Source organism: Apiospora hydei (assembly GCF_038363865.1).
Source record: "Apiospora hydei strain CBS 114990 chromosome Unknown utg000003l_segment0_segment0, whole genome shotgun sequence".
Classification (NCBI taxonomy): domain Eukaryota; kingdom Fungi; phylum Ascomycota; class Sordariomycetes; order Amphisphaeriales; family Apiosporaceae; genus Apiospora; species Apiospora hydei.
Genome location: NW_027117362.1, coordinates 936,991 through 952,687, shown reverse-complemented (window position 1 = coordinate 952,687; position 15,697 = coordinate 936,991). Strand labels below are relative to the sequence as shown.

The 15,697-nt window shown below is 52.4% G+C and overlaps 6 protein-coding genes across 6 annotated transcripts; 4 read left to right on the top strand and 2 right to left on the bottom strand.

Annotated features, from left to right (window-relative positions):
- Window positions 1–1,942: 1,942 nt before the first annotated feature.
- On the top strand, window positions 1,943–2,419 carry PG997_002107 (uncharacterized protein; the record flags this gene model as incomplete). The annotated part of the gene is made up of 1 exon (XM_066806422.1): window positions 1,943–2,419. The coding sequence occupies one exon, from the start codon at window positions 1,943–1,945 to the stop codon at window positions 2,417–2,419; it is 477 nt and encodes a 158-aa protein (XP_066673718.1).
- Window positions 2,420–2,889: 470 nt separating this feature from the next.
- On the bottom strand, window positions 2,890–3,120 carry PG997_002106 (uncharacterized protein; the record flags this gene model as incomplete). The annotated part of the gene is made up of 1 exon (XM_066806421.1): window positions 2,890–3,120. The coding sequence occupies one exon, from the start codon at window positions 3,118–3,120 to the stop codon at window positions 2,890–2,892; it is 231 nt and encodes a 76-aa protein (XP_066673717.1).
- Window positions 3,121–4,291: 1,171 nt separating this feature from the next.
- PG997_002105 (uncharacterized protein) lies at window positions 4,292–4,912 on the bottom strand (the record flags this gene model as incomplete). The annotated part of the gene is made up of 5 exons (XM_066806420.1): window positions 4,292–4,324; window positions 4,379–4,483; window positions 4,541–4,582; window positions 4,636–4,677; window positions 4,787–4,912. The coding sequence occupies 5 exons, from the start codon at window positions 4,910–4,912 to the stop codon at window positions 4,292–4,294; spliced, it is 348 nt and encodes a 115-aa protein (XP_066673716.1).
- Window positions 4,913–8,295: 3,383 nt separating this feature from the next.
- On the top strand, window positions 8,296–9,687 carry PG997_002104 (uncharacterized protein; the record flags this gene model as incomplete). The annotated part of the gene is made up of 1 exon (XM_066806419.1): window positions 8,296–9,687. The coding sequence occupies one exon, from the start codon at window positions 8,296–8,298 to the stop codon at window positions 9,685–9,687; it is 1,392 nt and encodes a 463-aa protein (XP_066673715.1).
- Window positions 9,688–10,309: 622 nt separating this feature from the next.
- Window positions 10,310–13,391, top strand: PG997_002103 (uncharacterized protein; the record flags this gene model as incomplete). The annotated part of the gene is made up of 4 exons (XM_066806418.1): window positions 10,310–10,428; window positions 10,507–11,453; window positions 11,546–12,610; window positions 12,667–13,391. 4 exons carry the CDS (start codon window positions 10,310–10,312, stop codon window positions 13,389–13,391), a joined length of 2,856 nt encoding a protein of 951 aa, XP_066673714.1.
- A 1,328-nt stretch (window positions 13,392–14,719) lies between these two features.
- On the top strand, window positions 14,720–15,249 carry PG997_002102 (uncharacterized protein; the record flags this gene model as incomplete). Its single annotated transcript, XM_066806417.1, is given in 2 exon segments — window positions 14,720–14,876; window positions 14,891–15,249. 2 exon segments carry the CDS (start codon window positions 14,720–14,722, stop codon window positions 15,247–15,249), a joined length of 516 nt encoding a protein of 171 aa, XP_066673713.1.
- Window positions 15,250–15,697: the final 448 nt, after the last annotated feature.

The following is a 15,697-nucleotide window of genomic DNA, read 5'->3' as shown; positions in this document are numbered from 1 at the left end:
CGACAAGATAAAAACCAGATACACATGTCGCTCAGCAGAGCTTTCCACATGCCATCCATACTGACTGGCAGCCCGATATGGCAAGTGGGGATAGCACTCGTCCATGTGTAGTAAGGCCCACAGGCACTTATCTTTCCTCCGTGCCCAGCCTATATCGCGGACTACTATAGTCAATATAGTAGCCTCCCCTTCGGCGTCAATGCGACCACGTGTAGTGCTCAATGGCTTCTGCTTAACTCGAGACACACATGAACGATATCTACCAGAGCCATAGTCGTCACGAAAGGCAAGAAGCTCCCAGATTGTGGAGGAACAATAATGCACATCTCAATGCAATGGCATAAACCCGTCAGCAACGAAGAGGGTTTCCTTCGTCCTTTGAGCCGAGTGGCCTTTACTTATTTGTCAAAGTGATGTTTTGGAGATGATGTGCAGGAACCATGATCGTCCTGCTCTGAATCCAGTCCCGAGCCGAACCAAAGGCTCGTGTGGACTTGTTCACTCGGCCGGGTTCGGTTGAAGCGAGAGGATGGCTCTTGGGGTACCCAGGCTGCTGGCATGGATGCCAAGAGCGCTTTCAGGTTCGTGTACAGGGATGGGGTCACATCGGACGCTAAAGCCGGTAATCATCCGATCTTTATACTCCATTAATGCATGCATAGGTGCCTTGGTATGCAAGGGCCAGAGCCTATCTATCGGCAAAGGAAGTTCGTGGCAAGTGATTCTTTGGGCTCATTCGAACTTCCTGATCAGGCAGGTTCATCTGGAATACTTGGTTGGGATGCTGGAATCGGATTCTATCGGCAACGGATTGGCTACCAGGGTACTCAGTCGGAGTTCAATAGATAGCCCACGAGTAACACCCCTCCTTCCATCATCGATTGCGGAATTACACAATCATGCGACTGCAAGCTTCTTTCCGATACCCCTAGTGATGATCCGTCCCATCTCGCGGACTTTTGCTCGCTCGAGGCGACAATCGACGCAAGACAGGACACCGGTCGCCTGACTGGGCTACACGGCATCGTTTAGTTCACCATCGGCCACCAACCCCAGATATGCAGGGTGCGATCGTAATACCCCTTTCCTCACCGGGTCAACCATTCGTGCCACTACTGCGAATGCTAGGCACACGTAGGTTCAGCGATCGCAGCGGTACTAAGTTCAAATTGCTCCGGTCAAGGACAACGTTCCCTCATTCAACGCTGCTGGTGCAACCGCCAACGGTAAATCGGCGCGTCGCAAAAGAGCGTACGAGTCAGGGTGTCGCAGTGGTAATTTGTCAAATCTTTGCGTACGATAGAACCCCTGTATCACCACACCTTGGCAATTCCGACCCTTCCCCCCACGTTGAATTCCATTGCACTTACACAAATTATTATGGGGAGAAAAAACTGCCCGGCAGAGGAACCTCGGTCGGTCCCACAGTAGATGATGAGCCACAATGCCGACATCCGGCGCAACGGGGTGCACCACGCTAAGTGTTTTCTCATCATGGGCATCATCGTGGATGCCATCGACACAGGTAGAACAGTGGAATCGAATAGCGAACCTATCGTGGCATCTGAACATGTGCATCAAGTGCCACCGCCACCGGCCTTAGCCGAAGGAAACCGCAGATCTAGATATCTGCAAAATGGGAGCGATATGCCTTCATCGTACAACTCATGCGTGTAGATACAACGGTGTTACAGACAGCAAACAAATAGGCGAGCAGCAGTAGGTGCTTCACTTTGGAGCTACAGAGTATGCCGGCTACTTTGTTCAGAGCTCATGGTGGCACGAGAGGAAAGCTTCCTCGTCTTGAAAAGCCCGAGATGCTCGCCCGCCTCTGCGAGACTGATCCCCTTTTTCTCCCTTTCCTTCGCCAGACTACTGCGGTAACAAATATTCAACCACAAGTACCAATACATTCTATTCGGTGTCTTAGCCCAGTACCAGAATGCGTCTCTACCCTTCCCTGGGAGCATGCCTCTTCCTGTCCCTGACCACCGGCGTCCTCAGCGGCGGGCACTTGTCCTCCCCATCGTCGCCCTCGCCGCCCGCGCCGGCGCTGCTTAGCCGACACTGTCAGGGGGCGGCGGCAGCACCGGGGCAGGAGGACCCTTGCGGCGGAGCCCAGGTCCAGTTCCAGGCCACGTACGACGAGCAAACTTACTGCAAGCCGGGGTTGTTCTACAACACGACCCAGGGCACCCCGCCCCGCCTGGCCGACTGCCAGGCCTTGCTCCCGCAACGCCACGGGCATGCCGGGCTACTGGACCGCCAGCCACTGGCCGGGGGACTCGGTGCAGAGCCCCATGATCACCAACGGCACGTGCCAGCTCTCCATCTCCAAGATTGGCGAGAACCTGACCCAGAACGCAACGTAGGTTATGTTTTTTTCTTTCTTTCGTTTTCTTCTAATCATGGCTTCTGACCTCCTTCCTCGTGTTTCCGTTGGCGGCAAAGTTGTTTGGGAAGAATGCAGGCAGGCTGACATGTACCCCTTGAACACACTTTCCCCGAGAACAGGATCGGTAATGGCGATATTGAGGCCTTTGCCAATTTGATGATCACTCTGCACAACAGCACGTGCGGGGGGACTGATAAGTGCTCTTCTTGGGGCATGGCCAGTTGTTACAGCTCGCCTGATGTTGACGTGACTATCACCTGGGAATTCATGCAGCCCCAGCCTTGAAGAACCTTGGGTCAGAGTGTCGGGCCGACTCGTGATGGTTGACAATCCTTTGGTTATGTGCAATTCGTTGATAATTCTCAATGTCCCGCTACCTGCTCCCTCTTCTGGTAGTACATATGTATCGTACATATTGTCTCTTTCGCGCGGTCTTGAATTCGACTTGGTAACAGTGCTGTTGATCCTGGCGTCACTCCCGTCCATCCGCTCGATTAATTGTAGACCCCCAGCCCGGGCCCCTTGAACAGCCTGTTCTTCCAGCTCTGTTTGATGCTCGGGGACCTCAGCGGAAGACCCTGTGCCTTCCTCTCCAGGTCCTCGTTCCTCTGATCCCAGTTCGTCCCGGCGTGCGCGTAGCTACTGGTAGCGCCAGCCCGTGACCGTTCTTGCTCTTGTTGGTTCTGCACCTCCCATGTGCGCATCGAGTTGACGGACTTGGGCATCGCGGTGGTGGAGTCCCGGATCGAGCCCCCTGGGATGATGAGGAGGAGGACTGGGTTGAAGCTTGGCTGTTCGTAGACGACTTGGAGTCTTGCTTGGTGTGCTGCTTTTTGAACAACATTTTCGCCCTTCAAATTCAAATGACGTGTCTTTTCCTACTCGTTATTGCTGATTCGTATGTGGTTTGATGACAGTGTTTTCGGTGGGGCAGGGGACCAAGGAAGCTAAGGGATAGAGTTCCAGCTGTCACTTTTTGGCGATGCTACAATTGGGCGATTGAAATTTCCTCGTGTTTTAGTGTTGAAGGTGGTCAAAAAGAATGGGATGGTTAGATCAGATCAGTTCAGACCAGAGAAAATTGAGGGAAAAAGTATTTTATTGTACGACGGGAAAAACCTTGCTTTTCCTCGTTTCTTTTTCTCGCCAGTCATGGTCATCCCACGGGACCACTCACCAGCCAGCCAGCCAGCCAGCCAGCCAGATGTCCCGAACAGGATGCACGCAAGTGGCTATGGGGGGGATGTTACGCGTGCGTAGGACTTTTGAGTGGGCGCGCCTGGCGCTTTGACGTCATGGCCCGGGGCTGTGGTTCAGGCGCTTTTCCCTTAGCGGGCCTGGATCTGCTAGGGCTGAGGTGAGGCGGTCGCCCACTCCCCATGACGGGATAAGTCTCCGGGCGAAACATGTTCCCGGATAGAAAAGAACGGTGATGGGGGGATTGATATATTGCTAGTGTCTCCGCATTGGGTAAAGGTTAGATTGAAGGCTTCTGCTTCTGTCAAGTGTGATGCTTTCTGCTTCTACCTATAGTACCGGCCGGGGCACCTTGTGAACCCCCGGACTTTCTAGTGGGGAGGCAGACTTTGGGTTCGGTTCAGCTAATGCGAGCAAAACGGAAAATATGCATGATAATAATATAATATCTACTTGCACCCTCTATGGTATTAATTGAAACTTTGGTATGCCCCTGTGTATAAAGAATTCGATCTCAACCCTCTATTTTACCCTGGCCAACTATACCTCCAGAATCCACCCCGACCTAAAGGTCTATGTACATATTCAACATATCTTTGGGTATCAAGCCTGATGTAACGGCGCCGGAACCATGCGTATGAAGGAGAAGCATCCTAATCAACCTGGGTAGGCTCAGGGTTCTGTGGCAAAACTCTGATATCAGTGTATGGTCTTCACGGTACACTCGAAAGGCTGTATGGAGGGGATAGAAGGAGAAACAGCAATAAACGCAGGCAAATAACTTACAACTGCGGCTTGATAGTGCCTGTGGTCTTTGGGGCGTGCGACGATAGTGACAAAGGTGGGTTCCCGCGCGGCTTGGACGGGTGTATGGTCCTTTGCCACAGGAGCCTATCGGAATCTTGAATTAGACAACATACGCGTATACGCCTAAAAGCTCGGGCTTACTCGGGCGGCTTCGGTGTGCTTATGGTCCTTTGCGACCGGAACCTGGATCATCAGTCAGCATGACATGGAACTCGGGAATTTTCTGTCGGACTTACTCGGGCAGCAACTGTGGGCTTGTGGTCCTTGGCGGCGGTCACCTGCTATTCGGGTGTCAGATTCGTGGTAATTTGGAGGTATGAGTGTCTGTAGCAGCAGAACACAAGTGCTCTCGAGGCAAGGATAGTGTGCCAGGTTCGTTCAACTTACACGAGCAACAGCCACGCGCTTGTGATCTTTGGCAACATTCAGGTCAGAAGGGTTCCTTTGGGTAGAGCCCAGCGTGCCGGCTACTAGGCTCAGGCAGAGGACAGTGTTGAAAGCAGTGAACTTCATTGTGGATGTAGGTGTAAGTGTGAGGTAGTTGCTGCCTTGGTGATTACTGCTTGATGCTGTTGCTGTTAAGGCTTGGAGTGGTGACTGAAGTTCAGGTCCGAGAGGAGGTCTTCTTGCTTGTCTTTGTTTCGCGTGAAAACCCGTAAGTGTATGGAGCTGGGTGAAATAAACTGAATAGAATGGTCGAGTAGAAGGGGTCGATATATGTTTGAACTGGTGTTGGGTTTGATCTTATAAGAGTAACTGAGCGAAGCAAACATGGGGTCGGCTTACATGCTAACAAAACGGATGTCCGTTGGTCTCATCTGTGCCGTGCTCTATTCGGATATACGTGTACATGCCAAGGTTCTGATCTAGGCTGTCCAGCCTTGATGCTTCCTCAATCCGTCACTCGGTGTACTGCTATATTCGTGCCCATCATCGGTGTCCCCTTTTACTCTAGCTCTAATTGGGGGTATACCACATAGAAGGCTGACTGGCGTATAGAAGCATGATATGTAGGCCGTGTTCCTGTCACCAATGAGGAGCAGCCAAAGTACCTCCGCGATTCGTCTACCCCCGTTAAGATTAATGGGGTTCCCTACAATCTTCCTAGGCTGTCTTGGATCAGATACCACGTGGTAGTTAGTGCTCATGCGCCCCCACGGTTAATGGTCCGGAATTGTAGTTGGATTTCTAACATGGTCTTCTAAATGGGGGCGGAGTGATCAGATCTCACGCACGTGGCTGTTGGTGAGGTTAGGTCAGCCTCCATACAGACTTCCCTGCAAGTACTAGCCTAAAATAATGGAGTCGGGGATACCTGAGATTGATTTGGACGTGCTCTGTAGATATGGATCGTTGTGACGGTTACTGTACCAGGCAATCGGGGGTATATCGCATAGATGCGATGCATTTCACTTTGGCAGCAGATTTTCGCTTTACTTCATTTGTTTCTAATGTTGCGGGTGAATCGAGGTTTTTTTTTGTTTTTTTTTTTTTTTTACCATGTCCTTTTTCAAGCAGGTCGATGATCGGTTTCGTTTGGGCTCAACATTGGACGCTTATGTCAGTTGCCATTTACAGAGACGTGGACATGCACATGCACTCGGTACAGCCCCTGTCCAACTACCAACTCAGCCCATGAAAAGACTCGATTTAGGATTGTCCGAGATTTTTGATCGTGTTAACGAACTGACCTGGTTGGTCATCCTCTTCTGCATGGCACTTTGGATGTGGTTGCGTGCGGCGCCAGTTGACAGATCCTATTGGCTGCCAGGCAGTCGGTAACTACCATGATTGGTGCATCTCCACTTGGAGCTCATACTGGATCTCTCGCACTCAAGAGCCCAGACTTCAGGATAAGAACCTGGCCGTCAAGACCGTCTTGAATGACGATGGCTGCTTGTGCCTCAATTCTGCCTTCCACATCGAACCAACACCATTGGTTGTAGCAGGCAGACACGCCGACCATCGTCTGTGGCTTGAGGCTCAGTCAGCGCCATACGGACTTCGACGACAAGGGATTACTCATATCAGCACGTCGATGAAACAAACATCAGCACCAATTATACGAAACATGAGAGCGTGACCATTGTATAGCCCGCGGCTACTCCGAGCCGTGTGGCTGATTATGGGTGATAATTATATAACGTCGCCTGACAATCACCCACGCAGTACGAAGATAATACCGTTGGTAAGATCAGCAAATCGCTTTTAGAGAGTGGCCAATTGATCCGGAGGAATTTTGTTCTTCGGAGAGATTCCTTTCTCCAGAAAGAGAAAGCCCAAGGAACGCCAGTCCGGTCAGGCGACGTGACCTAACTGAGATCTATTGACCGGCATCTTGATCCATCGTTTTGATACAGGTGACATATAAACTATAGCTTGGTCATCAATATATTCTCTTTGATGAACCCTTGCAAGGAAACATTCTTCTGTGGCTATTGATGGGGATATATCGCCGACGAATCGTAAGCTTCTTCAATAAGCTGCCCTTGCTTAAACTGAATACACCAAGAGTAGCTGTCACCGGGAGCATTCACGATGCGCTTGGTTCAATCCACCACCAATCATGTTGTTCTTGAGCTTGTATATCTGAGTGTAATTCATTCGGCATTTGTTTTCGCTTCGGCAGGGCTGACCTGACACAAAAGAGAAATGGGGGTTCTACCCCATCGTGCAGGTATTTGCGTTGAAATCACGTTCTGGCATACGATAACGTGGCTTTCTGGATGTCTCAATACCAGTTGATATATGCGTAGCTACACTTGAGTAGTTTGGTGGTCTCTGAGAGCAGCCAACACTTTTCCTTGATCCAAAGATCCCCCAGCGCGACATCATGTAGTCGTTCTCAAACGAATATATGTACTTACTCAAAATGATTGCATAAAGCAGTTTGTACTCCGTGTTTTCCCTTTTGGTGTCTCACGTTAGGTTTTGCAACTTAGACGCTGTCCTGATAGCACGAGTACGCATTGTGCATTAGGATTAGACATCGTCACATTGAATCGATGGCCCTAGCGTATCGGGGACACAACTGCTGGAACACATGCTGAAGATCCATGATCGTTGACAGCTAAAATCTTGGTTGGTGATGATCGGGTGAACGTCCAACGATGTGGATGGCCATGAAACGATATTAGATAATTGCAGATTCAACCGTGCATGAGTGCATATTCACTAAACATCTACATTGAAAGCCTCGTATAACGTTTCGTGAGATTGTCATAAACAGTTGGAAGATATTTTATGTAGCTGAGGAGGAAAGAAGAGAAGCTGCTCGGGAGGGGCCCAAGTGCGGAAGGAGCGTTTGCACTCTTTCCTCATTGACAACACATCAACATCTCACCTGCCGATATATTTCATTTTATTTTGCAAAAAATCAATATGGAATGAACCAATGCCTTCCGAATTGAATTGAAGTGAAGGTTTAGGAACGTACTTCATTGTCCTACTCATACTGACCCCCTCATTTGTTCCCTCTCAACTCAAGCTCTCGGATGATTGAACTGTCCTTCACACCATATCAACTGGATGCACGCCTCGTGGTTACCTCACGAATCACTCGCAATTTGATGTTTTCAGACATCTGAGTTTCATACACCGCAGTTTCCGCAGATATCTCTCTTCCATCCCCAACAATCTAAGCTCTTTCGGACAGTGGTAAGTTGATTGGGACTCACTGGCCACGAGACAATCCCCAGTCTGCACTTCCGAACGAATCGAGCACTTCAACTTCCCGCTACCACACACCAACGTATCTGCAATGAAGTCGACAATGTCTGGAAGCAAGAGCGCAACTCCTCTGGCCAAGAAGGCCAAGCCTGACGTGAGTAAATGTTTACCAAAGATGGGATACTTGGGTTGCTTCACTCAATTCAGCAAATGCTCATCGCCAGCTAATGAAGAAGCTACAGCATGAATACAGCCATGGTACTCCCTCCAGAGGCTTGCCCAAGGTGAAGAAAGATTCGGCTGTCATAGATCTCGTCAGCGACAGCGAAGACGACGGCACCCCTCCGCCCTTGATGACTGCACAGAAACGCCGCGCCAGCAACATTTCTGGCTCTCGAGATGCAAATCCGCGGCCCACCAAGAAAGCGATCTCAGTATTGCGCGACCACTTTGTTGCCAAGAAGTCCTCTTCCATGCCAAATGGTGATGCTACACATGGAGACACGAACCACGCGGGTCGGCTCGAGATCGCCCAAAAGCAAATTCAGCTTGCTAATTCCCAAGTGAACGAGCTCAAGGCAAAATTGAAGGACGCGAACGCAGAATTACTTGCGACAAAGAACACACTCTCTCATAGAGATGCGGAAGTCGACTCCTACCAACAGATGGAAGCCCAGTTTATGCGAACCAAAGCAATGCTGTCGAAGAAGGAAGACGAGCTTGATGAAGTTGCCCACGAGAAAGCAGTGCTCCTCGAGCACGTCAGACACATGACTGCTGATAACAAGAAGCTCTCAAAAGAACTTGAAGACTCTGTTCGAGATGCCAAAGCACACGCAGATGGCAAAATCCGTGACGAGCTCGCGGCTGCCGAGGCAAAGCAGCTCGAGACGGACACACTTCTTCTCGAATACCGCGACAAGATCCCCAAGAGGGCTGAGCTGGAAGAGAAGCTGGAAGAATCACGCAAAGCGGCCGCCGCATCTGACGCACTCTACACTTCGCACAAAGACGAGTTCGACCGAGCTCGTGAAGAACACAGTGACATCAAGAATGAACGAGACGCAGCGATCGCTCTGGCCGACTCACACAAGCAGCACATCGAATCGTTGAAGAAGAGTCTTAACGTGGCCAACAAATCTCTCGACAGAGCTCGGGCCGATGATTCGGCTCGCATTGCGCGTATCGAGCAGTTGGAGGGAGAGATTCATGACCTCGAGACGGTCCGCGACTGCCTGGAATCCACCAACGAGGAAGTCATGACCAAACTGAGCAGCACTGAAGCGGGATTGAAGGCCGCAGAGGCGCGCGAGAAGAGTGCCGAGAAGAGCAAGAAGGAAGAGATCGCCGAACTCCTTGATGAGATTGCGGCTGTCAAGATTGAGATCATTCTACTTACCGACAAGAAGGAGGAGCTGGACATCTACCACGAGCAGGCGGCCTCGAAGGCAGCCCTCGATATAGAGACACTCAAACAAAAGCTTCTTGAGAGCGAGAAGACAGTCGACGCGATGAATGAGAAGATTAGTGGTTGCAGCATGTGCAGCCTGACTTACGAGGGGCGGATGGAATTCAGTCAATGGGCACGGCAGACGATTGCGGATCTTCTCAGATCGTAAAGTTGTACCGACCTGGAGTTTAGCTTTTGATTCGAGTCGCAGGCGTTCGGAATGCCATACCCAAAAGGATGCCTAGGGACATTTACGAGGACGTTCATATGGCATTTTCGTAAATGGCAATTTGTGATTGTACCAAGAAATAGATAGAAAAATAGCAGCTAGGTTACCTAACATTGCACATTGCCCTGCAGCGCTGTCCAGGATGAGGCGGGACGGCTGGGACGGCACTGCGGGCTCAGGCTTAGCCAGTGTGCCAAGGCCAGAAGATGACGTCGCCCCTCCTCGCCAATCAACTATTCCCAAGGGTCCTTGGCTCTACAGGTTAGAGTGGACTGGCACCACAATCACCCATCAATCTACCTGAAGGAAGATTGCAATTAGATCCAGGTCCGCCTGCGCTGGTCGATAGTGCTGTGATTTACCAACTGACCTCTAACCTACGGTATAGGAGACATCCAGCCGAGCTAGATCTCTCTCCTCTCTGTTGCGCAAGTACATGTTTGCCAGCCTCGTTGCAAAAAGGCCAGCAGCCTGCGAGATCCGACTGACTGACCTGCCTACCACATTCTTTTGATTCGCGACTCCACGACCCACGACTCTCACAACCAAACCCGAATTCACCATGGCGGGCTTCTTGCGGGGCAAGCAGTCGGGCATGTCCAACGACCTCTCCCCTAAAGTGACCCCAGATCTTTTCGCGCCCGACGACAGGACGCGCTATGGCATCAATTCGCAAATCAGGTATGCTGCCGCATTGGAGCCGGGGCTCATTGGGTGTATCGTCTATTGTCGTGCTAACTAGTATCCTCTCTCCTACAGCTGCATTGCCTACGAACCAGTCCAGTCCCTCATCGCCGTCGGCACGAGAGAGTCCAAGTTCGGCCCCGGTCGCATCGAAGTCTTCGGCCAAAACCGCGTTCACAAGTTCCTCGTCCCGCCGCGTCCGTGTTCCTTTTCCGACTTGCAGTTCTGCGCGAATCGCCTGGTCAGTCTCGATACCAAGAACGAAATCATAATATGGGATCTGGATACGGGAAAGCGCGTCGTCGGCTTCCACTGCCCAGGCGTGGTCTCATGCATGGTTACGGACCCGATGCTGGACTGGTGCTTGCTGGCCACACAGTCGGGCGAGGTCTTTGCCTACGATCTGGACCGAGAGCGCCTATCGCCGCTGCGTATTCCGAACTACTGGGCTGAGAGGGACCCCAAGGCGAGGGCTATAGCAATTGTCAGCATGCAGCTGCACCCCAGAGACATCGGCAAGCTTCTCATTGCCTACACCCACGGTGCCGTTGTGTACTCGTTCAAGCAGAACAAGCCCACCATGTTCTACGAGTACCAGGTGCCTCCGGGTGCCCCCGGCGGTAACTGTGTCGCAACGGAGACGACGAGGCAGCCCAGGCTTGTACAAGCTCTATGGCATCCGACGGGAACGTTCGTCCTGACGGCACATGAAGACGGCAGCCTGGTATTTTGGGATGGTTCGAACAAGGACGGGCGCCTCGTGATGGCCCGGACGCTCTACGACATGGACATTCACAAACCCGTACCGAATAAAGGATCTTCTTCCTTGGCGAAGCACCCGTACATTCGCATCGCTTGGTGTTGCAAGGAGAACCCCGAAGACAGCGGTCTCGTCATTGCTGGCGGTCAGACAGTCGACAGCCCTCCTGATGGGCTGACGTTCATTGAGTTGGGCATCACTCCCAACTATGCCACATCGACATGGTCAATCCTTTCGGAATACTGCAAGGGAAAGCGCCAGAGTATACTGCAAACACCCCCAATGACGGAAGTCGCCGACTTCTTTTGATACCCCGATTATCGCCACATTTTGCTGGTGCACAGGACCCCATAGCTATCATGACACTGTTGACATCCGGCGAAGTGTCTACCATGAGCTTCCCTAGTGGCTATCCTATTTCGCCGACTAACCAGCTACACCCATCTATGTCTTTCGTCCACCCCTTTGCTGTCAAGTTTGAAGTTGCAACCATTGAGCGAACAAGATGGTTGGGTATGGTAGAGACGCGCAATCAAGGCGAAGCTCTTCTCAAGGGTGGAAAAGAGGCCCCTCTACAACGCCGCATGTTCGAGGGGCGCAGCATCATCCAAGTCGCTCATGCCGATGGCACTGTTCGTATTTGGGACGCTGGCCATGGCGACGAGATCGAGAACTTTACACAGCTGCAGGTCGACGTCCCACGTGCCGTTGGTCGGTTTGAAGATGTCACCGTTACTGCGATGAGCATGGCCTCTAACACTGGCGAGTTCGCTGTCGGAACGAATGCTGGTGAGCTTGTCATCTACAAGTGGGACGGAAACAGATTCTATGGTCGCGAAAACGACCAGCAGATCGAGCCCAACCCGGGTGGCCTGACGGATATCAGTTCCCGAACCGAGCCCTCGTTGAAGCAGGGTCTTCAGCCATTCCGTCTGTACGAAATGATGCAAGGCCCAATCACTGCGACCAAGGTGTCCGACATTGGATTCATTGCTGTTGGTTCCGCAAACGGCTTTTTCAGCATCATTGATATGCGGGGCCCTTCGGTGATCTACCAGGCTACGATGTCTGAGTTCACTAAGCAGGACAAGCGCTCGTCCTTCCTTCGTGGAAGCTCCAGTGCATCATCTGTCAAGGAGTGGCCGACAGCCATTGAATTTGCTGTCCTTACGCTAGATGGCGACAAATTCTCGAGCATTTGCTGTTTCGTGGGCACGAACATGGGCAAGCTCCTGACATTCGTCTTGCTCCCGGAGGGCAATGGATACAAAGCAACCCCGTTCGGAGTTGCGCAGTTGAACGACAAGGTCGTCTCAATCTGTCCCATCGAGACGAACACCGGAAGCCCGGCCGTTGCCACAGGCCAATCCGTCGCTGGCCTGCGGGAAGGCAAGCAAACCCAAGGCACACTTGTTGTCGGTCAGTACCCCCTCCTCACTATGCTTAGCATGACCCAATACTAACCATTGACCCAGTGACCTCCACTGAGATCCGCCTCCTGCGGCCAGGTACGTCTAAAGGAGCTTCAAAGTCATTTGACGACTATCTATGCGAGTCTGCTGCCGTCACGAAGGTCAACGTTTACGGCGTGGCCCTGGTCGGCATTTTTGGCGACCGTAGATCTCGGGCTTTCTCCTTGCCAGCACTTAGCGAGATCAACCATGCCCCTCTAAACATGATGGACGGCAGCCGCAGTGAAGACGCGATCGTCGACTCAGACGGTAATCTCTTCTGCTGGACTGGCCCCGCCGAGATTGCCATCCTGGGTGCCTGGGGTGTCGGTCGCGAGATCGAGAATACAGCGGATGTGCTGATCAACCCGAACCTCATCATACCGCCGCGACCCACCATCTCGAACGTGCAGTGGCTTTCCGGGACGCAGTACGTTTCGCCCCTGGACCTGGACCTCCTCATCGGCGGGCCGGACCGGCCTCCCAGCAAGCGCATGATGGAGGCTGCCGCGGCCGAGAAGCGCGGGGCCCCGCCGGCGAGCCCTCGCGTGGCGACGGGCGAGGCCGAGGGCTGGGGCGACTACCTCACGCGGCAGCTCAACGAGCGGACCGAGAAGCTGAATCTGATGGGCGACAGTATGGAGGGCGCCGCCGACGCGAGCAAGAGTTATGCGGACAGCGCGAGCAAGTTTATGAAGCAGCAGCAGCGCAACATGCTCCTCGGCGGGTTGAAGAGCAAATTCTTCTAAAAATGGGACGTTGGGGCTTGAGCTGGTTCGCTTGCTCGCTCGCTCACTCACTCATTACAGTACCCTAGGCGTTTGGGTTGAATTGAGCAATTATTTTTTTCTTAGTTGCTTTTTCAAGTACGATACCAGTCCACAATTCATATGTTTGTTTATTTCGTCGGTTTCTGTGACTGCTTGTGACAATTCGGGGGGTTTAGGCCATTTTCCGACTTTCCTCCACGCGCACGCGATCAGCCAAGGCCAGGGCGGTTATCTCGTGCTGTCCTTTAATTTCCGAAATTAATCGACCTACTCAACTTCAATGAGTAGACAGTCGGTATATGGATACGTACATGGTCACCTCCCCTTGTCCCATGTCGTTTATATACCTATGCACAACACCAATGCTGAGAATTACTCTCGCAGACGTTTTAGTGGTGATGCATTGACGCTATAGCTGTCCAGTCTTAAGTAGCCGGTGTGATAGCTCATCATGGATAGCCCAAGCCCCGATCTTAGGATGTAACGCTGTACAGGCGAGGGGAAGTCCTCGCGATCTTGCTGCTTGCAGCGTATTATGATCAATCGGAATACGGCGGGGCAATGCGTTGCGACATAATCGACACAATAGGCAATTATACTGTATTTTGGTCACATAGCTGGGGCGCTCGCATCATACGATGTTCGTCTTTTCTTGATTACGCTTGCCGTCATACCAGGGGTGCGATAATCATGCCCCCCATTCCCATTGGGTAGGATTTATGTTCTTTTTCTTCCGAAAAGGGTATCCCGTCAATCTATCTCGATCTTGGCGAGGGCCAAGCACAGATGTATCACGATAGCTTGCGCCCTATGAGAGCCCACGCAATGGCACGCGCTTTGCTGACGGCAGGGTTTGGTAAGTGTGACGAGATGGCGATGTTTGCTTGCTTGCTTGCTTCGCTAAGTGCAACCCTCCACGTCGGCCAAGGCTAAGCAAACAACAGCCACTGGCGACAGGCACCCCGCGTGCATCCTTACGAAAGCCGCATATCACCAGTCGGTCTCGCTGTCCAAACCGGAGACAACCACGGTAGCCAACGTCAGCTTGGAATATTCCGTAGTTACAGAACTCGGGAATATATCCCTTTCCACCCCCTCATACTCCCTCTGTCCTCTCGTTGCATCTTGCTTGAATAAGAGGAAGCGATAATTGAACCGTACAACATTGGTAGAGAAATTATGGCAATCGCACCCTCGTCGCACACCAAGCCGCCGACCTTCGTCCTCGTGTCGGGGGCCTGGCACGGAACCAGCTACTGGGCCAAGGTCGTCGCCGGCCTGGAGGGGAGGGATACCGCGCCGTGCCCATGGCGCTGCGCTCCGCGTCGCCGAACCCGAACATCACGTTCTTGGACGACGTAAACGCCGTCCGCGACGTGATCAGGGGAGAAGTGAATCAATGTTGCGACGTGGTCGTCGTCGCGCACTCGCTTGGGACCGTGGTGGGGGCCAGTGCCATAAAGGGTTCGCCGCCTCAGCTACATCGTCTGCGAACAGCCACGAGTCTGAAGCAGAGAAATGCGCTGTCGAAGGAGCAAAAATCGGCCACGTCATAGGCTTCGTCGCCGTCGGTACCGGATTCCTGCCCTCCGGTGTCTGTTTCCTGCGGGCCCTGGGCGGGACGCCGCCGCCGCTGTGGCGGTTCAGCTCCGAGCCACTGGTATCTACTGATGAAGACGTCGAGGATGACGGCGAGAATACGACGACCAAGAAATTTGTGACGATTAGGGTATCGGCCCGCGATGCGTTTTACCACGATCTGCCCGTCGAGGAGGGCAAGGAGTGGGTTGAGCGGTTGGCGCCGCAGGGCGCGGCTACGGTTGCGCAGGGGGGATAAGCATGTGTATGCTGGATGGTTGGATGGTAAGTAAGATGTACTAGGGTGCCTTTTGCCAGAGGGAAATTGAGTAATATACTGACCAAGCAATGCGTTGTTGCAACTAGTACCAAGCTGGAGTCTGATAACAACCGAGGACCGGGCTTTCCCGCCCGAGGCCCAGAAGGCTTATGTCCAGGCAGCGCGCGACGCCGGGGCCGACATCTGGAGCGAGGTGATCGCAGCAAGCCACTCGCCCATGCTGAGCCGGCCCGGAGAGACGGTGGATTTTTTTGAGGAGGGCTGCGGTGGCGTTCGGGGAGAAGGCTGCTGCTTCGCAAAGGAAATGAATACTGCGGGCTGGAATAGAAGATGATAGCTAACCCGGCCATCACGCCATAGTATTTCTGGAAGTACAAGGAGCCCAGAAGTGTGAGAGACAATTGTTGCAAATGAATGAGAAGACATC